At 37.8% G+C, this 24,756-nt stretch overlaps 1 protein-coding gene across 2 annotated transcripts in view; it reads left to right on the forward strand.

Annotated features, from left to right (window-relative positions):
• Nucleotides 1–23,298, forward strand: part of TMEM182 (transmembrane protein 182) — a 61,389-nt gene extending 38,091 nt beyond the window's left edge. For both annotated transcript variants that reach the window (XM_004471270.4, XM_012530118.2), the window contains exon 5: nucleotides 21,104–23,298. In XM_004471270.4, the coding sequence (XP_004471327.1) occupies nucleotides 21,104–21,324 (221 nt within the window). In that variant the 3' untranslated portion in view covers nucleotides 21,325–23,298. The remainder of the gene's footprint in view (nucleotides 1–21,103) is intronic.
• Nucleotides 23,299–24,756: the final 1,458 nt, after the last annotated feature.

The raw sequence follows: 24,756 nt of genomic DNA on the forward strand, positions 1-24,756 counted from the left end.
TTGATTGAGACTGACTGCATGCCTCACAAAGAAGCACTCAGTGTCATGCTTTGCTCATCGTGTCTTCTTCCAGATAAGCCAGAATATGGCTACAGCCAGAGCAGAAGAAAATTATGTAAAAGAAACAAGGTCAAGAGGAGGAAAGGATCAAGAAAGAATTACTCTGGCCTGGAGCCAGAGTTCTGAACTTACAGGCACACACATCTCCCTGATTGCACCTGCTGTCCCTACATCTTTATCTTGAAAGATCTGCGCTATAAACAGTCACTTCACATGGACAAGTAAAGGGTACTATCTGGGAAGAACAGGTCTAGAAGGATAGAAAAATGTTTGGCTACAGTAGCATTTCCAAAGTTTCTGTGTGTCTCTCTTAGCACTCAAGAAATATTGGCTTTCAGGATCAAATTAAAAGCTGAACTTCCCCATAGAAAATAGAACACTTCATCCAAGATCAGGATATAACATATCCAGGGCTCTGAGTCAGACTTTTTGTTGGAGGGAGGTGGGTGTTGGGAAGAAAAAGGTAGTTCATAAGAATGTCACAGATATATCAGGAAGATATAATTCCTGTAGTAGAACCAATGTTTCCAATTTTTATGACATCTAGAAAAGCACTTTGAATTTTCCTTTTTCTCAGATCAAAAGGCTTTGGGACACTAAATATGCTGTCTAAGTCAGAGGAGAAGACTAATCATTCTTATGTCTCTAAAATTACCTGCTTTGTGTCTTCACTTTGTGCCTTCTATATTATACTGCGGAGTCTTTTAGTTTCTTAGATTGCTTAAAGCAAATACCACAAAATGGTTCAGCTTAAAAAATGGGAATTTATTCCATTGACTTTTCAAATCAAGGCATCATCAAGGTGATGCTTTCTTCCTAGAGACTGACTCCCAGTGATCCTGGTTCCTCAAGGCACATGGTGGCATCTGCTTGTCTGTGCCTTCTCTTCTAGATCTCATTGATTCCAGCTTCTTGCTTCCTTGGCTTTCTTTTCTTTGTATTCATTCCATTAATAAAGGACTCCAGTAATAGGATTAAGACCCATCCTAAATGAGATGGATCACAGCTTAACTGAAGTAGTCTCATCAAAAAATCCTATTTACAATGGGTTCACAGTTACAGGAATGGATTAACTTTAAAAACATGTTTTTCTGGAGTACATGCAGCTCAAAATACCACACTCTACCCGCTGGACCCCAGAAAAGACATGTTCTTTCAATGCAAAATACATCCATTCAATCACAATATTCCAAAAGCCTTAAGTCATTTCATTAACACTACTAAGTACAGTCTCATCAAAATAGGTTATAGGCATGGTCTGTTCTGGGGCACAATTCCCTTCTGGCTGTGGACCTGTGAAACTCAGAGAACAACTTATTTCCTTCCAGTATACAAAGAAGGGACAGGCATAGGATAAATATTCCCACTGCCATAGGGAGAAATTGAAAGGAAGCATGGTCACAGGTCCCAAACAATTCTGAAACCAGCAGGGCATGCTCCAATTTCAAGGTCTGAGAGTCATCTCTGGAATGATGTTTGATCCTTCATGCCTGATGGAGTGACAGCCCCAGTCTTTCCAAGTACTTGCACAGCAGTTATGGTCTTCCCAAATACTGGGGTGAAGTCTCCTCTCTCTTCAAGTATTGGGATTGGGCAAGCCTCCCCTGGAACACTGCATCATAGGTTCCAACCTTGGCAAACATTGGGGTGGTGGCCAGGCTCTTCAGTCTCTGGGGAATTGACACCACCATCTGAGAAAACTGGGGTGGTGTGACTCTCCACAGTCCCTGGGGAATAGGTCCCACCCTCTGAGAAAACTGGGATGGTGTCTAGACTCTGTAATTTCCGGGGCACAGGCTCCAATGTCTGAGAACACTGGGGTGATAGCATTCTTCCTGAACAATGGGGTGGAAGACCCAGCCTCTGCAAGTGCCAGGGCATACTCACCCTTTCTACATGGATGTGCCTGCTCTTTTGGCCCGAAAAGATATCTTTGGTCCAGACCTCAGTTTCCATGGTTCTGCCCTTGAAGTGATTTCTCTTCAATCTATCCCTTTTCTGTCCATTTTAATCCAGGCTGGCAGTGGTTCCATTTATACAAATCTTGCAAAAAAAAAACACTTGTCAGTTTTGCATGTAGCACCCAAGTGTTCAGATCATTAGATGGTAGGATTTCGTTTGATCCTTCCTGGATAACTCTATCTCCACTCTTGACTTTCATGGAAATAGCTGACAGAGTCCATGTTTAGTAAAAGACTCACATGGGGCACTCTTCCCTGGGAACTCAACTTGCTTTCCAGAAACTCAGTATTTTCATTTTAAAATTATTTTTAATTTTTATTATCTTTTAAAAAATACATATATCACGCAAAATGTTACATTAAAATCTACAAGAGGTTCCCATATATCCCCACTCCCCATGCCCACCCCCATCAACAACCTCTTTCATCAGTGTAGCACATTCATTGCATTTGATGAATACATTTTGGATTACCGCTACACAGCATGGATTATAGTTTTTCCCATCCATAAGCCATGTGGGATCTAAGCCCCCTCTCGATTTAGAGGTGGAATAGACATCGCCACCTCAGGGTCCTCAAGAGGTGGAATAAAATATGGATTACAGTGGTCTTACTGGTATTCTACTATATAATTATTGTGACTCTAGTAATGGAAGAAACTGTATCATTGATGTGAAGACAGTGACCAAGGAAGTTGCTGAGGGCAGAGAGAGAGAAGAAGAGGTGTGATATGGGGGCATTTTTGGGACTTGGAGTTGTTCTGAATGATATTGCGGGGACAGATGCAGGACATTATATATCCTGCCATAACCCACTGAATGGACTGGGAGAAAGTAAACTACAATGTAAACTATAATCAATGCTGTGTAGAAACTCAGTATTTCTAAATCATCAATTTCTGGTTTCTTTGTGCCTAGGAATTCAGTTCTCTGCTTATTCATTTCCTTTCAGATTTTACTATAAGCTGCAAGAAAAAAAAACTTTTCAGTTCTACACTTAGCTTGGAAATCTCTTCAGCTAAATATCCAAGTTCATAGCTTTGAAGGTCTGCCTTACATTTGACATCAGAACTCAATTTGATGAAGTTCTCTGCCACTTTAGAATGAAGATCACCTTTCCTCCAGTTTCCAATAATGCATTCATCATTTCCTTCTAAAGCCTCATCAGAAGTAACTTTAGTGTTCATATTACTACCAACAACTTCCTCAAAGCAATCTAGGCCTTTTCTATCAAGCACCTCACAGTTCTTCCAGCTTCTACCCATTTCTAAAGCCATTTCCACGTTTTTGGTGTTTCCAATAGCAGCACACCACTCTCTTGGTTCCAGATTCTTCCTTAGTTTTCTAGACTGCTTAGAGAAAATACCATGAAATGGTTCAATTTAAACAATGGGAATTTAAATAATTACCCATGCTTAGAATCCAGGAAAGTGTCCAAAAATGTCCAAATCAAGGCATCATCATCAATGTGATTCTTTCTTTCCAAAGACTGGCTGCCAGCAATCTGGTGTTCCTCTGCCACATGGCAAGGTACATGGTGGCGTCTGCTCCTCCTCTTCTGGATTTCGTTAATTTCAGTGTCTTGCTTCTGTGGCTTTTCTCTCTCTCTCTCTCCATTCTATTAACAAAGGACTCCAATAAGAGGATTAAGACCCATCCTGAGTGAGATGAGTCATACATTAACTGAAGCAGCCTCATCAAAGTGTCCTGTTTACAATGGATTCACACCCAAAGGACTGGATTACTTTTAAGAACATGCTTTTCTGCAGTACATTTAGTTCCAAACCACCACAGATCGTTTGACTAGAAAACTTTTTGTTCTGGACATTGATACTGTCATAATACAGGAAGGTCATTCTTCAAATTTTAATGTAGGATATTTTATGTCCTTGATCTGACATTTTATATAAATGACTGAGTACTAGACTAAGTCCAACTTGATTAATATTACACAGTAAAGAACTGTAAAGAGTTTTTCTTTACAATACTTTAAAACTTTCTTTTCTTTCTTAGTTTCTTCTTTGAAAGCACAGTTTTCCCCACAGACTTTTCAGTTGAAATGCATGTAAGAGAATGAGACTCATCCTGATTTACTTTTGTTTTAGCTTTTTTAAAAAAATTGCTGGAGTATTATGTATCACCCATACATAAACAATAAATGTATGGTAATAGTTTTGAACTTACAAAACAAATATACATAACATCATACAGGGCTCTCATACCTCACCCTATCACCAATACCTTACATTGTTGTGAAACATTTTTAACTAATGATGAAAGAGCATACTCAAAATATTACTGCTAACCAAAATATCTTACATTTGGTTTATTTTCCCCCAACTCACCCTATTTTTATTATTATCATTATTTTTATATCATTTATACATGAACATACATAAACAATAAGAGTATAGTAAAAGCTGTAAACTTACAAAGCAAACATGCATAACATCATACAGGAGTCCCACGCATCAACCCACCACCAACACCTTGCATTGTTGTGAGATCTCTGTTACAAATTATGAAAGAATATCGTCAAAATCCTACTTCTAACTATAGTCCATATCTACATTTGGTGTACACAACCCACCCTATTATTTTTTAAAATATATTTTTATTACAGAAGTGTGAACTCACAAAACAATCATGCACATATGCAGAATTCCCATACAACAGCCCTCTATCAAAACACCACACTGTGGTAAAACATTTTTTTACAGATTATGAGATAATATCATCACACTATTACCACTAACTATGGTTCACAGCATATATTTGGCACACTTTCCATTCTTCCTCATTATCAACACAGTATATTTTTGGCACAGATGCATGGATATTACAATATTGCTCTTAACCGCAGTCCATAGGTCACTTCAGTTGAATTTTTCACCAGGCAATAGTGATATACATCTGCTCTAGCTTACAAAGGACACTTCTGCATCTGTACCATCAACCACAATTCTTATCTACCTCTGGGTTTACTGTATATTCAGTCTCTAGATTATTCTCTACATTTCTTTCAATTGAAATTTATATCCCTAGACTACCCTTTCCAGCCACTTTCCCATTTATAAACCTGCTGTTACTCACTATAACGTGTTACTGTCAACTCTGTACATTTCCACACTTCCACAGTAAAGCTAATTAAAATTTCTACATATATTAAATGTCAGTAGTCCACCTCAGTCCTCCTTTTATCTCCTTTAAGAATCTACCACCTACCACCAGGTCTTGAAGATGTTTTCCTACATTTTCTTCTAGAAGCTTTATGGTTCTTGCTTTTATATTTAGGTTTTTGATCCATTTTGAGTTAATTTTTGTATAGGGTATGAGATAGAGGTCCTTTATCTTTCTTTCAGCTATGGATATCCAGTTCTTCCAGCACTACTTGTTGAATGGTCTATTCTACCCAAGCTGGGTGGGTTTGACAGGCTTGTCAAAAATCACTTGACCTTAGATGTGAGGGTCTGTTTCTGAACCATCAATTCAACTTGATTGGTCTAGGTATCTGTCTTTATGCCAGTACCTTGTTGTTTTTACCACTGTAGTGAGGTAATATGTTTTAAAATATGATTTACCACTGTAGCAAGGTAATATGATTTAAAGTCTGTAAGTGAGAGTCCTCTAACTTTGCTTTTCCTTTTTAAGAAGTCTCTGGCTATTCAGAACCCCTTGTCCTTCCAAATAATTTTGATAATTGTGTTATCCATTTATTTAAAAAATGCTGGTGGAACTGATTGCATCGAATCTATATATTAATTTGGGTAGAATTGACATCTTAATGATATTCAATCTCCTAGTCTGTGAGCATGAATTGTTCTTAAAATTATTTAGGTCTTTTTTAAAAATTTCTTTTAACAATGCATTGTAGTTTTCTGAATACAAGTGCTTTACATCTTTGGTTAAGTTTATTCCTAAATATTTGATTCTTTTAGTTGTTATTGTAAATGGAATTTTTCCCTCCTGACTTTCTCCTCAGATTGTGCATTACCAGTGTCTTTTTTTGTTGTTATTGTTACTGCATGCATCAAATATTCTTTTCCAGCCTTTCACTTTCAATATCTTGGTATCCTTGGGTCTAAGGTGAGCCTCTTACAGACAGCATATAGGCGGCTCATATTTTCTTATCCATTCTGTCAGTCTGTGTCTTTTGATTTGGTAGTGTAAGCCATTAATGGTTAATGTTATTACTTAAGGGCAGTTCTTATTTCACCCATTTTGACCTTTGGGTTTTATCTGTCATATTTTATTTTCACCACTCTTTTGAGACTTTTAGTTACTTTTACTGAATAATCTTCACTTCTAGACTCTCTTTGAAGCCTCTCTCTCCTGTCTTTTCTTTTCAGATGGTAACACATCCTTTTGTATTTCCTGCAAAGCCAGTCTCAGTTACAAACTCTCTCAGTTTCTGTTTATCTGTGAATATTCTAAACTCACCCTATTTTTGAAAAACAATCTTGTAGGATATAAGATTCTTGACTGAAAGCTTTTCTCTTGCAATATCTTAAATATATTAGATCATTGTCTTCTTGTCTCCATGGTTTCTGATGAGAAATCAGCACTAATCTTATTGGATATCCCTTACATGTTATTCATTGCTTTTTACTTGCTGCTCTCAGAATTCTTTCTTTCTCTTTGGTATTTGATATTCTGATTAGTATGTGTCTTCTGGATTTATTTGGATAGAAGTACATTGTGCTTCTTGGACATGGGTATCTATGTCCTTCAATAGGGTTGTGGAATTTTCTACCATTATTTTTTAAATGTTTCTTCTGTCCCTTTTCCCTTCTCTTCTCCTTCTGGGACACCCATGACATGTATGTTTGCACATCTCTTATTATCATTTAGTTCCCTAAGACTTTGTTCAGTTTTTTTCCATTATTTTCTTCATCTATTCTTTTGTATGTTCACTTTCTGAGGTCATTTCTTCAATCTCACCAATCCTTTTTGCTGCCTCCTCAAATCTGCTGTTATATGATTCTAGTGTATTTCTTATTTCATTTATTGCACCTTTCATTCCCATAAGATCTTATATTTTTTTAATGTATACTTCCAAATTTTTCTTTGTGCACATCCAATGTCTTCTTAATATCCTTAATCTCTTGATTCATCTCATTAAATTTATTAGGGAGATTTGTTTGAACATCTTTGATTAATTGTCTCAATTCCTTGATGTCATCTGGAGACTTATCTTGCTCCTTTTATTGGGCCATATCTTCCCATTTCTTGGTATGGATTGTAATTTTTTGTTGGTGTGTTGGCATCTAGCTTACTAGATGTATTTCTGGGTGCAGTTTCTCTCTTTAGTTTATGGCTGTCTTGCCCTTTTTCCCTTTCTGGTTGTGTAATAGGAGCGAGGATGTAGTTGGTGCTGTAAGCTGTGGAGGCTCAAGTTGCCTACATTGCCCCAGGAACTGATGAAACTTCTCCCACCTTTTTCCTTTGCCAGGTCTAGGGAGAAAGTCACAGCCATGCGTACTAATTCAAGTCATACAGACCAAAAGTAGAGTTGCCCAGTGAGAATGATGAAGCTTCACACCCATCCTCCCCTGCCTGGGGTAGGGATGGAGCTGCATTTGTGGGCAGCAATCCATGCCGCATGGTTTCAAAATGACCACATTTGCCTCTGTAGACTTCTGACTATTAGGTCTGTGCTAGCTGAATGTACCTGTAGTTACCCAGAGAGGTTGTGCCAGCTTCCTCCATGCCAGAAGCGGAGCTGAAGCCTAGGCTAGGGATGCAGTTCAATCTGGGTGGAAAGAAGCCAGTTCTTACCAGCACTGTGATTTTCAGTCTGCCCGGCTTCTGCTCAGGCTGGGGGTGGAGTAAAAATGGGGCTACCAGCCTCTTTCTGACTTGGACAGGTTCAAACTTTAGCTGTTTTTAGGATTATATTTTAACCTGCAGAATTTACTCATCAGTAGCTGAAGTTGGTGCCCAACTGTCTCTTTCTCCCCCATTTTTGGGAAATGGAGCTCCCAATTCTAGCCATGGAATAGCTCCTGAGGCAGCTTATGTGGCCAGTGGAGGATGGGCACTGGCCTCTGTGGTGTGGAGCACTCTACTGATGAATCTTTTCTGCAGAAGGGGAGTCTCCTCCTTCAATTCCTTCAAGGATGTTGCAGGATGCTCTTCTAGGCTCCTGGAGCCTCAAACATGTGCTTTAGATAGCTCTGGGTGATTACTTACTGTAGGATGAACTGACTCTGGGAGCTCCTTACTCTGTTGTCATCTTGCTGGTTTTCTCCTGATTTAGTTTTGAGTGGGGCATCAATATGATTAATAGCCAACATCAAATTGACTGAGGGACATGCCCCTAAAGGAGGAATTTAAAAGGTCCATTCAACCAACACTTTAGTTGGTTGAATGAGTGTGGAGAGGTGAGGGGATCCACAGAGATGCATGTTGCTGGCCCTCCCCCCACCTAGGTTTATTATGTGCATCTTCCTTGGGGACATTTTGAATTACTTTCTAACTCTCGCCCAGAAAATTGTAGGGGATGGGAGACCAGCTTAGTAATAACTTTGCTGGAACTTTTCTAGAAAACTTTTAACTTCAAACTTGAATAAATGTTTTCCCTACCCTTTAAAATTTTTTTTCTGCTCTGTGCTGAGAAATAAATCAGGCCTGATTTACTTACATGGCATATTATTATGGGGTTTATTTAATCTCCACTCTGAAAGGGAGTTATCAGATGAGTAGGGTGACAAAATTCTTTCTGGCCTGATGACAGGGTCTCTGGTCTCAGAGGTTTTGTCAAGATGAAGAGGCAGAGAGAGACTGCATCTGCTCCATTCTCCTTGTCCAAAGCATGTGTGTTATTGAACATCTACTATGTACTCAGTACCATAAGGGACTGATTTCTGGGAAAATATTCTGTTTAAACACCCTACCTCCCAAACTGTCACTTTGCTCAGAAATGGCTAGTATGAAGTGAGTAAGGACTATTGACTTCTCGACTAAATTTTGTTATGCAGTTTCCAAGGCCGTTTTTTTTTCCCTTGACAGTTTCTCATGCAGAAAGAGAAGCACACTAGATATAGGTCCATCCCAAACAGATCCACCTCAGTTATAAGGGTCTGTCCTAGGAAGAATTTGTGTTTCCTGTAACTAATGCACTGGTGGGGAGGTGTCAGTTTGTTTGCTTCGTGGAACACTTAAAACAGAAAATGTACTGTATATGAATGAGCAGAAATCTGGATTTAACTTCTTTTATTCTTTTCAAAATGTTTGGTAATGTGACTATGAGGTGACTGATGCCACCTTGTGGAGAATTCCAATAAGGAATTGGTAGGCATGTTTTGAGATAGTCTACCTCATTTCTTTTCATGAAATCTCAGAGCTGAAGAAGGGACAATGGTAAGTTGATTCTCTTGCCTCTTAGCCAGGAGTGAAATAGCAAGTTATCTGAGAATCTCTGATGCTTTGAAATATTTCAAAGAATAGTATTTTCTGGCCACTGGCAGGAACTAATGCCAAAAGCTCAACAACAATCTTGATAGTAATAACAAAATTAGTCAATCTTTATTATGTGCTTGCCATGTTCCAGGCCGTGTGCTAAGTGCTTCCCCTCCATTAATTCCTTATAACCACTTTCTAGGATAGGCACTTTCATTGTCTTTGTTTTACCAGTAAGGAAACTGAGGTCTAGAGAAGTAAAATGCTCGTTCTAACTCACTCAGCTAGCAAAGTGCAAAGCTTTCTGGCCAGTAAACCTTGGAGCTTAGATTTGAACAAAGGTGGTCTATGTCCAGGACTTATGCTCTTGAATCATTCACTACTTCTGTAAACTCTACAATTGTAAGTAAACTTTTATTTGACATTAAATGCAAATCTGCTTTTCAGATTAAATCCCTAATTACCTGAAGGAATGGTAAAATCCTCATGATCATCCTCTGTCAAATTGTTTCTGAGTAGAGTGTAAAGTATTGTACTTTGCATGTTTAATGCCTAAAATTTTTGCACCAGCCTGAGAAAATCATAGATACTTGAGAAATGCAGTAGGCAATATAGGGGTTAGTTGACTAAATAAAAAGAGGAGGCCAGAAAATGAAAAGGAAATGGTGATTATGTACTTGGAAAGCAATATGTTGTAACCATGAAATTATAACTAAGTAAGGAATTAAAGCAATCTTAGAAAATTGGAGGGAAAACAATGGAAAATGAGCCCAAGAAAATGAATGGCAATAAGCCAAGAATGTTTATGGTTTACCATTATGCATTAGTATTACAATTTCTGAAATATGATATATAAAAATGAGTATAACTTAATGGAAAGAGAAAACAACAGCATATTAATATAAAGAAGAAAGAGCTAATTATTCAAAAAATACAATTTAAATTATTTTTAAGGACTCCTAGAGCTTATTTTCTTAGAGAAACTAATGTTTTTAATGAATGAAATAATAGATATTACACTATAATGACAAGCAATATTCTCTAGTAAATGTAGAATTGGAGAATTTCTCCTTTCCCATAACATAATGTGTATGGAAATAAATATACATGTTGCCTCACGAATGGACCCATAAGAACTGAGACAGCTTGTGCTAGTGTCTGTTGCTTGGCTCTACTTTTCGTGTGATACACAGGGCTTCTTGGAATTTGAGAGAGGCCTAGGCCACTACAATTTTTAATGTTCCTGGTATATTAAAGATTAATACATATCAAAACAGAGTTGCAAATATTGTGGCACTTCAAGTGTTTCCATTTAATTTATTAATGCTCTATGCTTCTAGTACACATATACCAATACAATCACCTATATATAACTTTCCTTTGCAAGTATCATCTAAAATTTAATTGGAAGTATTTTATGAATGTGAGGCTCAAATTGAATCCCAGTGGCATTGTTATCACGGGGGAGCACTATGATTCCATTCCATGAGATGTACAGAGTTCACCAGCCATTTTTTATTTGATTTAAATTTATCAGCAAAGATAAGCATAACCATGAAAATCATTGACATCACCAGTAGGGTTGATAGGGAAACTCAGAATGTAAAAATTTTTGGGTCACACTTCTAAGAGTTGGCCAACTGCATCTAAAGAAAGATGGCTTAAAAAATCACTTCACCGTGCATCACACAAAGGAGAGAGAATAAGAGATGCAGCAGATCAGGGAGCTGAGGTGGTGCAAGAGAATGGTCGCCTCTCTCCCACTCCAGAAGGTCCCAGGATGGGTTCCCAGAGCTGCCTAATGAGAATACAAGCAGACACAGAACACACAGCGAATGGACCAGAGAGCAGACAATTTTTTAATAATTTTTTTTAAAAAATCACTTCACTGTGCATCAAGATTGAGGTAGCTTTTAATCAGCAGATATTGGGATTCTTTGTTCATAAAAACAAATCTCTTAAGAAAGTGATAATTTACTCACATAGCTAGAAATGAAAGAAAAGAAAATGGTCAAGGTCAGAAACACCTACAGAGATGTGGGTCCTTATCTAGTTTTGCATTTTGGTGCTATCTTCAGAAAAATGATAATCCCTTAAATTTCAAGTTCAAAGAATTTCTGCCGTTATCTGTGCTACAGTTTAGGAAGCTGATACAAAGAATTTGGGGGAAAGATTTTGTCATCAAGGAAAAGTAGCATTAAGGGAGGAATACATTTTCTGTTACCAAGTGTAAGCGTGAATCACTGTTGTTTTTCTTTTCTGCCTGTCCTCATCGTTCTGTTTAGCCCATGTAACCCTGAATGAGCCCACCAACATGAGGGATGTGAGTGTTGTCTAAAATACTGTGGACGTCCTCGACATACTACTCTAGCTACAAGGCACCAGCATTTGTCTAAATGGCCACTTGAACTTTGGAAGGAATGACACTGAATCTCATGGTGTGAGGAGGGTTGGGTGGTACTTAGGTCTGATTTGGTCCTTGATTCTTGCTTCTCCTGGAAACCCCTGGCTGACCACAGACCCCACCCTGATGTAGTCCCAAGACTGCCCTTTGCTTTTACAGACTTTGGCCTGATCTCTTCAGGGTTCCTGCAGGGCAGCCAGGGCAAGGCGAGAAATGAAACTTCACTACACATTAAGGAAACACAGCAGGAAACTAAACATAATCATCTAATCAGGATTTTTACATCCATGGCACTCTATGTTTAGTTTCTCATGAAAAGAAAGCTGAGATAAGGTGATTTTCCTTAAATTATAGTAAATTTATGTCTCTTTGTTGGGCTTTTGAAACTAAAGTTTTGCCAGAATAATGTGTTTCATTTCTAAACAAAATTGTTAGTTTATTTTTTGAGTTTATGTGAATTTTTCTACAGAAAAATCATTTTTTTTCACATGTTGGAGGCGTTGATGAAATCTGAATCTGAGTAGATGCAAAAGGGTCAGCAGGCTGCAATTCCGTGATATGGGAGGGGCTTGTTTGGCAGTAGGTTGTTTTAATTTCCTTTGTGGCTCTTCAGACTTATTTGAAAGTGCTAGTGGGTTTTGTCTGGGTTCTTGGTTATGCTGCAGAAATGAATTTCAAGAGCTCATTGGGTGAGTTAAGGCCAGTAATTTATTCAGGTAGGGAGGGAAGAGAAATGGGAGAAAATAACAGACTATGGTTCCCAGGTAGAGAGGAAGGGACTGGAAAGTGATAAAGTGGGCTGATTCACAGATGACAATTCCCTGTTATAGATCATAAATGCCCAAGTTTTACTTGCATGACCATCATGGCAGAGGAAAACCGGCGAGAGCAGGGCACAGAGGGCAGGAACAGGGGTCCAGAGGTGTGGGAGTGCGAATTCAGGCATTGCACCTGCTTTTGAACTGTTAATTTTTCCACCCCTTTGCTAATGGCATGCGAAGATCCCAGCTGTTAACTGTTTTGATTGATTACCCCACCAGCGATCTCCCATGAGGGCCCAATGCTCAAGTCCTTGGGGAATATCCGAGGCTTCTGGCTTCCAGAGGAAGTCTTTGTTCTGAATAGCAGAATCTTGGGGAGGGTCTTCAGCAGCCATCTTGGGGTTTTTGATGTCCACTTGGACTCTTGCAGGGTTCCAGATCCATCTATTGATTCCCTATCTTGCTAGCTTGCTTCAAAAGTCTCCTGTAGAGTAAGTCATTCCCAAAAGAACAGAAGTTATTTTGGATTAGGGGAGCATCTGTTTCACTTATTGTGTGCTACCACCCAGCTGACTGGGAGAAGCCATAACATATTGCTTTGCTAGTTTTCCCTGCAAGCACACAATATCAAGACATAGAAAGAGGCATCATTGTCCGAAGCAATGCAAAGCAAAACACTCAAGCCAAAAAAAAAAAAAAAAAACCACGGGCCAGAAAACTGTTTTAGCTTTTTATTGCTGCTGCAATAAATTACCACAAACGGAGTGACTTAAAACAACATAAACTTGTTATCTTATGGTTCTGTAGGTCAGAAGTCTGGGTGGGCTCGGCATACAATCGCACAAAATCAAGGTGTTGTCTGGGCTACCTTCCTTCTTTAAGGCTCTTGGGAACAATCTGCTTCCAAGGCTGTTCTAGGTGTTGGCCAAATTTACTTCTTTGTGCTTGTAGGACTGAGGCATCTCCTTCCCCGTGGTTGTCACCTGGGGGCTGGTCTTTGCTCCTAGAAGCTACCTTCATTCCTTCTCATGCATTCCAGGTGGCTTCCTCCAGCAAGTGTTGTTTGTATCCCTCTCAAGCTTTGAATACTTCCTGCTTTTCCTTCTGCTGAATCTCTCTAACCTTACCCAGAGAAGGTTTTGTGCTTTGATGGGTTCATGAGATTAGATTGGGCCCACTCAGATAATGTAGGATAAGCTCCCTATCTTAATTGCATCTGCAAAGTCCCTTTTTCCATGTAACATAACATATATGCAGCTTTCCAGGATTAGAGTGTGGGAAACGTAAAGGGATCACTCTGCCTGCCACATCCAGGCTGACTGTTAAGGCAGGTGCTCCCCCCAAGTGTCACTTCTCTACAGTACCCCAGCAGTTTACTTCAGGACATGGGGGAGGGCACCAGCTCACTACACTTCCATGCTGTGTCCCCCAGGCCTTATTTCCATCTCTCCACAGAATCTGGATTTGTGTGTGTGTGTGTGTGTGATTTTGTTTCTGATTTCCTGATGTGTGCCTTTGTCACTGACCCCCTAGTATCAGAGCGTGCTTCTTTGTTTCTGCCTGGGGCCTCTCCTCAATGATGCACAGGAAAATTACAACTAATGTAACTTAACAGTAATATTGTAATATTTTACAGCAAAGACAAGAAGATATTTTTTCAATATCTTCACTATACATTTATTTTTTATGTATGTTCATGTATGAATGATATACTTAAATAAAATTTTATCTGAACAAAGTTTAAAAAAAGGGATTAAGGAACTTAAACAGTCACAAAAATTCCCTGTGCTCAAGGCACTTGGAGAGTTTAATCACTTACTCAGCACTATTGGACCACTGTGAAAAAGAAAATTGATGTTTGAGGAAGATAATGTAAGATAGCTTCTTTTAAAACTCTCTTCTTAACAAGTGTCCGAGGGGCCGCTAAGTGTTGGAAAGAGGGAGCTGGAGGAGATGTGCTGCGGGTCACCTATGATAGCATCAGAAAAACCCAGCTCCATTTGATTAATTTGGTATACGAATGTGTTCTGTAGAAAGATTTTGTTGCCAATTCTTGTTTCAAAACCATTTGTCTAAGGAAAGCTATCCATCAGTCCAAAGCTCTATGTATGAGACAGAACATCAAAAAGCAATATATTCACAGTAGCTTAATTCATAATAGCTCAAATCTGGAAGCAACCCAAATGTTCATCATTCGATGATTGGATAAACAAATTGTGCTGTCTTCACACAATGGAATACAGCTCAGCAATAAAAAGGAGTGAGCGACTAACACTAGCACCGTGGATGAATATGCAGACATTATGTTGAGTTAAAGAAGCCAGAGAAAAAAGCCTGCTCTGATTCCACGGATAGGAAGTTCTAAGGACAAAATTAAGCTATTGTGATAGAAATCTGAGCTGTGGTTGCTTTGAGGGAGAGACGAGACATGAAGAAACTCTGTAGTGATAAGTACATTCTATTTTTAATGGTATGTAGCTACAGTGGTGTTTACATTTGTCAAAACGTATCAAACCATATACTTAAAATTCATACATTTTACTCTGTGTAAATTATACTTCAGTTGAAAGAATGAGAAAAAACAAAACAATAATTCTGGGATGCTTTTAACCATTAGAACAACCTTCAAACCATGGAAGTTTAATGTAATATTTTCAAATATTTGAATGGTTTAACTCCTGTAAAAGCCTCTTATGAGTATGCTGTCGATTTATGTGGTTCAATTTTCCTATGCAGATAGATGGAAGACATTCATTATATCTTTCTAGATGAATTACTATGTGTCCTTTTATAAAATAATAGTAAATATATGACTTATTAAAGATTCTCTTTTGCTCATTCTTCTGGGAATGTCAAATGTAGGTTTACTGTTCCCTTAGAGCACTCTCCCAAGCTCCACATTTTTTAAAGTGCTGCCTCGACTTTCCATATGTCTCCTAATACTTCCTCAGTGTATTTTTTCCTATTGCAGGATGTTTTGGAAGGTCCTCTGCCTGTTGGGTGACACCTGCTGTCAGGGTTTTAGTCTGCAGACCTCATTTTCATCCTTTGAAAAATAGACACAATGAGTCAGCTAATCCTATCACCCCTGAAATTTTATTCAGTACTTGCTGAATGTTAACCTTTCTAGAGTGTGTGCATTTTCCAGGTAGGGAGAAGACAAATGTTTCTGATTCTAATTTACTTTTCATCTTAACTTCCTTTGTAATACATTTTTTGACTATGGAATTCTATGACCTTCCCTCACAGCCATTGAAAACTGTAATGAATTGCCACTGAACTTGTGGGGAGGCATGACTAAAAGAGGCCACTGAATTTATGTGTCTTCCCCAAGTAACCAATAACTCCCCATGATTCGAGTTGTTAGCACACAGTTCAATTACATTTAAGCAGGTAAAGAATAAGTAACTCCAAATGACTGCATTTTTAAAAATATAGGTATATGACCTTCAATTTTGACAATTTGCCTGTTATTTTGAGGAAGATTTTCTTTGTTATAACTGTTCCCTAAGAATGTGATTTTTAAACCAGCTTTTACAATATACTATAAAAGATCTTTATTGTATGCCTCCTTTTTTCCATTCTTGTTTCTGTGAAATATTCAGGGTATACAATTTTATTTCTCAATCTGTGACTTGGCCGTGGGCAAATTCATTTGTTTTTGTTTCCATATTGTGATTGTTTCCATATTGTTTAGCATTAACAATTGCATTCCTAATGAGTATTTGTGATAAAATTTTATATGACCTTTGTTTCAGAAAAATGATTTCCAAGAATTTATGATAGAGGCAAATTTTTCAACTTTGTAAGAGGATCCATGTAAATCTTTAGCTTGAATGATTCTTCTCCACACTTTCAATCAGAAGAGCCCCAACATGTTCTCAGTATGAGTCCATCATTTGCCTACACTTTTATTAAAAGCGCAAATCTTCATGGACTTTGGGAACATGTTTGGTTTTTCTTGTTTTTTATGCCTCTGCTTAGCTATTTTGTGAAGTTTTTGTTTGGACTTCAAAAAAAGGGCCATAAAATTTAATAGGAAATAAGTTTATGACTGAAAAATATATGACCAAACTTAAAAATATTTTCATTTAAAAACAAATTGCCATCCAAACATTACTGATGTTTTCTGTTCCTGACTAAAATCACTGTTACATGTAGGTTTGAAACAGAACTCATTTGTTGCTCAAGACAGTTAGTGCTTATGTTCTTCTTAATAAAGGTCTTTAAGATACCGTGAGGGAAACGCACTTGACCCAGTGGATAGGGCATCCGCCTACCACATGGGAGGTCGGCAGTTCAAACCCTGGGCCTCTTTTACCCGTGTGGAGCTGGCCCATGTGCAGTGCTGATGCGTGCAAGGAGTGCTCTGCCATGCAGGGGTGTCCCCACGTAGGGGAGCTCCACGTGCAAGGGGTGCACCCCATAAGGAGAGCTACCCAGCACGAAAGAAAGTTCAGCCTGTCCAGGAATGGCACCACACACACGATGAGACCTGACACAATAAGATGATGCAACAAAAAAAAAACACAGATTCCCATGCTCTGACAACAACAGGAGCAGACAAAGAAGAACATGCAGCAAATAGACACAGAGAACAGACAACTGGGGCGGCGGGGGGCAGGAGGACGGGGAAGGGGAGAGAAATAAATAAATAAATAAACATTATTAAAAAAAGATCCCATGGGATAATAATCAAGATTTTCTATAATAATAGTGTTGCCCTAGAGGAGATGCTGTGCTTGATAGGTGGAACAAATGAATAACATTACTCTTCATCAGAATTCACAATATCCCACCAAAGGAAGATACGTCTTTTGTGAGTACCTGTCCCCACACAGGTGTACACATTCTAACAAACATGGCCATGGACTTTAGCCATATGGTTGGGTTTTTATTTTAGCTATTACATTTTAAATATTGAAATAATTTCAAATTTACATAGAAGTTGCAAGGCCTTTTACCTAGAGACTCCATTTGAGTTTTGCTGTTTGTCCTAGTATGTCTTTTATAGCAAAAGAATTCAATCTGGGACCATGTTTGGCATTTAGTTGTTGTGTCACCTGAGTCTCCTTCAAACTAAAACAAGTCTACAGACCTTCCCTGACCTTCTTGTCCTTTTGAAGAGTACAAGCCTATAGTTTTGAGGAATGTTCCTCAGTTTGGGTTTATCTTTTGTTTCCTTGTGATCAGATTCGGTCTATGCATATTTGACTACAGTATCATAGAAGTGACAGTGTTCTTCTCACTGCATCCCATCAGGTGGTGCATGATACTGATTTGTCACCTTATGGGTAACCCCTTGAGTGAGGTTGTATTTGCCAGGTTCTTTCATTGTGAAAAATTACTTTTCTCTTTTACAATTAACAAGTATTTTATTGAAGAAGACTTGGAAGCTATGTTAGTATCCTATCCCTCATCCAAATTTCGATGACAAGTTTCAGCATTAATTTATGTATCTTGCCAGAATTAATAACTATTTTGGTGATTGCCAATGGTATTTTCTAATTCTGTCATTCCTTCTATATTAATAATTTAGCATTTTACTGTAAGGAAAACTTTCTCTTCTTTCCATTTATTTATTCACTCATTCATCTATATCAGTGTCGACTCATGGATTCCTATTTTATTCATTGAAATATAACATGATACTATCATCATTTGTTTTGTCTCAGAATTGGCTAGAGGAAAGTCTGCAAGCTGGCTTCTGAAATGTCCTCATCAACCTTTGAGCACATCTTTACTTTTGGCATTGCAAGATGTTCAAGGCTCATCCTGTACTTTCTATCCCAAACTGGAATCAATTATATCTTTGAGGACCCCTGGTTCCTTTAAGTGGATTATGATGTTTAGATACTAAGATCTGGACACTTGGTGTTGTCTGTGCAACTGAGGAGTCACTGTCCCTAGACCCTGTCAAGAAAGGGGACCAGGAAATATATCTATGTGAATACACACATGTATATTTTTAAACATGCCCAGTTTTACATCTTTTGGCATTTCTCTATCATCTCTCTCCCTCTCTCTCTCCATCTCATATCTAATTTATCTACTATCTATGTATCTTCTAACAAATCTATAAAATTGTGAATTAACACTGATATAATTAATTCCAGTCTAATACCATGAGGTTCATTTGACGTACTCCCTTTTCACGTTTGTAATTCCCTTTTCCAGCGGTGAGAAACTTGACTCCAGGCAGCCTCAATATATTTATTCATTGGGTCAATCCACCTCTTTGTAAATCTCCTGACTTCTCTCTTGGCCACCTACCACTCGCACACACCAGCGGTAAATTCTGGCTGTCTTTGTTGGGAACATTTTGCCATGTTAGTTCATTTTCTCTCTGTTTCTTTTTATACATATATGTAAAACACTGGCAATTTAATGGGTAGAGAAGCACTGTTTTACTCCATGGGTGAGATATAGCCATAAACTAATCTGATACGAAGTAAATGGACTGTATCTTCAATTAGTGAACAAGTTAAAGATTGTAATGATAGAAGAGCTTATTCTTCATTGCTTTTAGGTTGTAATTCCTCTTGAAACGAAAGCAATATTTAAATATAAGTTAATGTTTCCTTACTAAGTGTCATCCATGTGTTTACATTTTTTAAAATATCCAGATTCATTAGTGAGTTTTGCAACTTTTGAAAAAAAGTGTATAGTTTTTACAGAAAGACAATTTTCTTTTTTCATAAAAATAACTGAAAGCAGAAGAGATTTACATAATGCAAGGAAGATGAGAACCATAATAAATAATAAGAAAAGTTTACAAGGTTGTTTGCATAAGGCAAATGATATTATGCAAATAGCTAAGCCAAACTTTTACATTAACAGAGAACACTGTCTATATATTTGCTGAAAAATGTCTTGAAATGCACAGAGTTGCTAGACAACACATGGTATTGCCATATTGTTGTCAAAATCTGAGGTACAGCTTTGTAAGGAGTTTGCTCGCCGGCTATGACTTTACTATTTCTCGTTGATATAGTTGTTGTGCATCCATTGCTTATTCTGAGCTCCTGTATTTGCATTTACGTTACAGAGCACAGAGTGAAGGATATTTCTTATTAGTGAAGCATCTACTTTGATTCTTCATTGCTGTAGTTCATATCATGATTACGAGAAATTTAAGTTCTGATACTGAGATACCGAGACATATTTATGATCCTTCTTCCTTTGTGTTAACTTCTCCAGATTCTTTATGAGACTGATGGCTTAAGAGAGAGAGAGGGCATCCTAGATGCTATAGGAGCACAATTAACTGGAAGAATTGATTGATGGCTGGGCTTTGAAAAGCAGCTCTCTTCTGCCAATTTGCCTCAATCCCTACTCCCAACCACAGGGTTATTTTTCACCTTGCAGACATTCTGGCAATTAGCTTATGGAGATTTTATACCTAATGGCTCAGCTCATTAATTCAAGAAGTGTAATAGATTCTTGGAATGTTTGGACAGAACTTTTGGACAAATAGCAAGTGACCTCAAGTACATTTTGCTTCGGGACCACTTTGAGTCCCTTGCGCTGTGTGTTTTGTGTGTGGGGCCTGTCACTTGCCAGTGGATCAGACGAGGGGACTCCTGAGTCTGTGTTGCAGCACAGAGGCATTGTTCTCTTCTGGTTCGGACAGGAACAGGTATGTGGAAAAATACATGTGTAGTGGGGTTCTCAAATTTCAGAATTCAGAGATCTTTTGCCATATTTCTTACTAGGCCAAGGGTCCAAAATCATAATGCTTTCTCCACTCTTAAAATTTCAAAAGCGCATTTGCATTGGGGGATTATAATTGCATTAAAACTGTTGATAAATTATGATGTTGCCTACTAGTTAGTGGTTAGGCATTTTGTTATCCTGTTTTGTCTTGTTTTGGTTTTGTTTAGTAAATCTCTTGCTCTCAAACTGTGGATTTATATTCCACAGAATCTTTTATTATCAATCTCCCCTCCTTTATCTATCAAGTCAAAATTTTATTTATGCTTCAGTGAATCTTCCACAGCTATATTCCAATTTTATGAATCATATATATCCTACTATGTTATTTCAGTGCTTTCATCTCTGTTCTTATCTGGTGCTTACCTTGGGGTCTCTTCTCATGACCATATTTAACTGCAGCACTAGTTAGTTGTGTTACAATAGCATGACAATAGTTAGAAAGGCTGGAAATCAGCTCCAAAAGCCACCAGCTTGTCATCCCACAGGTGAATAGATGTTCAAATGTAAACTCCACCAGGGCAGGGATCTTTGACTCATCAATCGCAAGCACCTAATCCAGTGCCTGGTGCAAGGTAAGTACTCAACCAGCTATTACTACTCTTAGGTGCTGCTGTAGCCCTCACCTCCATGCTTTACAATTAAAGATGTGTGAATAAAGCAAAACAAAGAAGCTGATAAGAAAGAGGTGATTTAGGCAGTATCCCGTTTTTAGAGGCTTGATAGCGGGCAAGTGGTTGTTCTAAACAGTATTCCTGGGCACCCGCCTTCAGCAAGGCTAGCGCTCTGTGTTTCCCTCCTCAGGCATCCTGTTCTCCCTCGTGGTGGTGCTCTACGTCATCTGGGTCCAGGCAGTGGCTGACATGGAAAGCTACAAAAGCATGAAGCTGAAGGACTGCTTGGATTTCTCCCCTTCTGTTCAGTATGGCTGGGCATTTTTTCTGGCCCCAGCTGGGGTATTTTTTTCTCTGCTTGCAGGATTACTATTTTTAGTTGTTGGTCGGTATATTCAGATGCATCACTGATCAACCCACTGTCACCAGCATTTTCTTAAGAGATTTTAAAAGAGAGTATACTTTAAAAATGTTTGTTTCTGGGATCCCAGGGTAGAATCAGTTGATGTAACTTTTCCCTTGCTATTTGGGTTAACAGCTTTACTTGTGATTTCTTAGGAAAAGAAGGGTCCTACAATCTCTCCGGACACCACCATATTTCCGTTTTCTCTCCATGCTATCAAAGATCTGTCTAGCTCTTTAGGAAGCAGGTAACAGGGGCTTTCCTTTACCTGCACAGGTTAGAGTTCGTGCAGGTTGCAAAGGCCTGATAAGAGTGTAACAGCCACGTGGGGCAAGTCAAGATTTGGTTTAAAGCCTCCTGGCATTCACTTCTGCTGCTGCTTAAAAAAAACAAAAACAAACAAACAAAAATAACAAAAAACTTTCGAGAATGATTAAGAACAGAAAACAAATGTTGTCAGAGTAATTTGATTCATTTCTTCTCCACATGCATACATAGCCACATCCATATCCACTGACTCCTGTCAGTAAATTATTCATTATTTAAAAATAGATCGCAGTTGTTGTTGTAGCAGGAGCCATGCAAACTCATTAGTTAAAATGGGCCACAACAAACAAAACTGAGAATGTGTGCTTACTTCACTTTCTTACCAACAGTAGTTGGTTACCTATTTTCACTTAATTATGCACACTTATATAAAACTAAAACTATTTTTAAAAGCAGTAAATCTGTACACCAAAATTGTACATAATATAGTTTGGATTTTATGAACTTACAGTGGGTTAATTGTATATATAACATGGTTTAAAATATGTAAAATCCATGCACCTTAGCTTAATACATAGTTCTATTTGATATTTTAAAGCTCTTATTAAAAATTATATTGCTAAGATATTCAGTATGTGAAAATTTATTGAAGAAACGTGCTTTTAATATCCACTAGCTATAAACTTTCAAAACACTTCCATATGAGAATCACAATAGCCTTGCTTTATAAAGACCATGAAATATTAACTTTTCCCAAGATTTTATGGGTTCCTGGTCTTCTGATCATTTGATTCCCTTAATTACAGTCCCTCAATTTTTCATCTTAGTACTAGATTATTAATGTTTACAGATCTGCTATTTCTTTTAACCTCCTGAAAAAAGTTTTTGTGGGGAAAATAATTCCTTATTATTTACTAGTGTAGACATTTTGCATATCAAAGATATTCATTTGGCACTAATTTTGATTGAAATCAAATCCATCTGAAAGTTCTAGGGGGTATTTGCACTTTGGAAGCCTCCATCCAGGAACTTGGTGCTAGTGAAGAAAAAGAGAAATTACATGGGAGCTGGGCTTGGTACACAGCGTTTTGTTCCACAGCTGTTGTGAATGCAAGAGGCATGACTCAGAGGCCAAGAAAGTGACCGCCTAGAAGATGCTGCGGGATAGAGTGCTGCCTCCAACATAGATTTCCTGCGATGGAGAGATTGCCTGCGTCTCTCTGCAAAACTTGTACTTTGCCATTATGTCTTGTTTTTATGAGAGGAAGCTTTGGGAGGAATAGGGTCTGAAGTAGGCACAGAATGAAGAGGGCATTTGACTGAGCTTCAAGACTTGCTTCAAATGAAAAAATAAACTTCAGGGGTTTAACTAAGTTTCTCAAGCCATTTCAGTTATATCATAAACATTTTTGTGGGATTTCCCTTTATCTTTTCTGTTTCATTTTTATATTGCTTCATTTGACTTCTCTGCTTTTGGCTTGATTATTAGAAAAATAATTATGAGTTCTGCCATGCATATTGACTGTGATATTAAGTTATGGCATACTATTAAGTTTTCCAGACGATGCTGGATGCATTGGATTGGTTCATATCATCTGTAAATACAATTCTTTTTGTAGAACTTTGGAATGGAGCCTTTTTCTGGTGTACTGTATGTTATTTAAATTTCTCATACAAGCTGCTTTAAGTAAAGATTTGAATATTTATAAATTTCAGATGGTTATCCTCGCTCTCTAGAACACTTATACGGCTAACATACATCCATCATGAGGCAATTGGCTCAATATCTGATGTGTATGACACTTTTACACAGATCCACACTTTGGAAGTATTTTATAGTTGTAATGCATCAATCACGTTAATTTCAAACATATTTCCTGATCTATTTATCGGCAGTCCCGAGAAAGAAGAGAGGTAAGTTGTGTTTGCTATGTCAATGAGTAAAATATGCTTTAAAATAGCAGAGATATACAATGCATTGTTGCAACAGCCTTATATCTGATTTGGGATAAAATGTTTCCTTTTATTTCTCCATTTGATGTAATAGTTAATTTTCAGAGCCTCCAAGCAAAGTGTTAAAATCTTTTTTAAGAGTGTTGATTTTGCATCATAAAGTTTCAACTTAATAAATAAGATAGTTTTTCAATGACACTTCTAAAAATTGAATAAAGAGGGTAGTGTATTATACCCTTGGATTTTGATGAAATTTGTGATCTTTTCAGATTGTATTTGGTTCGGGGGCAGTAGGTACTATACACATTAAAAATAAAAACACACATAAACACACATAAAACAGCCAGTATGCTCCTACTGGTCATTTTCATCATTAATCTTATGAAATATATTTATTGAATTTGAGGATTAAATCAATTTATAAAGGTATATGATGCTGAACATATCGGTATTTAGATATGTGTATGTATGTTACAATGATAAGCTTGGATAGAAAGAGATAAAGTGAACGGTGGAAATCAATATATTTGAGCAAAACAAATGTAAAAAATCAACTTTCTCTTGGGTAAAAGTAATATAGCTTTGTTTCCCTAGATACTGCTTAACTTTTAACTCAGTTGATGAGGACACATTCAGTCCAGTACATAATTTGATTTATATTTTTATGAAAATGACCAAGTTGGCCTCACAGAGAAGGAAGCTTCAAATGCTAGAGGGGATAGGCAACCCTATGAGACTAATGAAAATAAGATGGATATCAGTCTGCTGGTGGGAGGATTTTTAGGAAATGGTCAGTAGTTCTGTGGCTACATAGAATTAGGAAGTCACTGGGAGTGAGGGGCCCATAAAAAAAGAGATGAAATAGAAAACTAAATTTCTTTTTGATTGTTTGAAGGAATTAAATATATGGAGACATTTTTTCAGTGATGATCAAGTAGAGGTGGAAAAATCCTAAAAAGAACAGGGGAAGACAGTACTTTAAATATGTTAAAGATTAAGGAGGACTAGAAATATTTAACATCATATATATTATATAAAAAGAATAAACTGGAAGTGGATGTGGCTCAATCAAATGGGCTCCCATCTACCATATAGGAGGTCCAGGGTTTGATGTCCAGGGCCTCCTGGTGAAGGCAAGCTGGCCTGTGTGGTGAGCTGGCCCACGTGGAGTGCTGGTCTGCGCAAAGTACTGTTCCGTGCAGAAGTGCTGCCCTGCTCAG

Source organism: Dasypus novemcinctus, chromosome 17, assembly GCF_030445035.2.
Source record: "Dasypus novemcinctus isolate mDasNov1 chromosome 17, mDasNov1.1.hap2, whole genome shotgun sequence".
Lineage (NCBI taxonomy): Eukaryota > Metazoa > Chordata > Mammalia > Cingulata > Dasypodidae > Dasypus > Dasypus novemcinctus.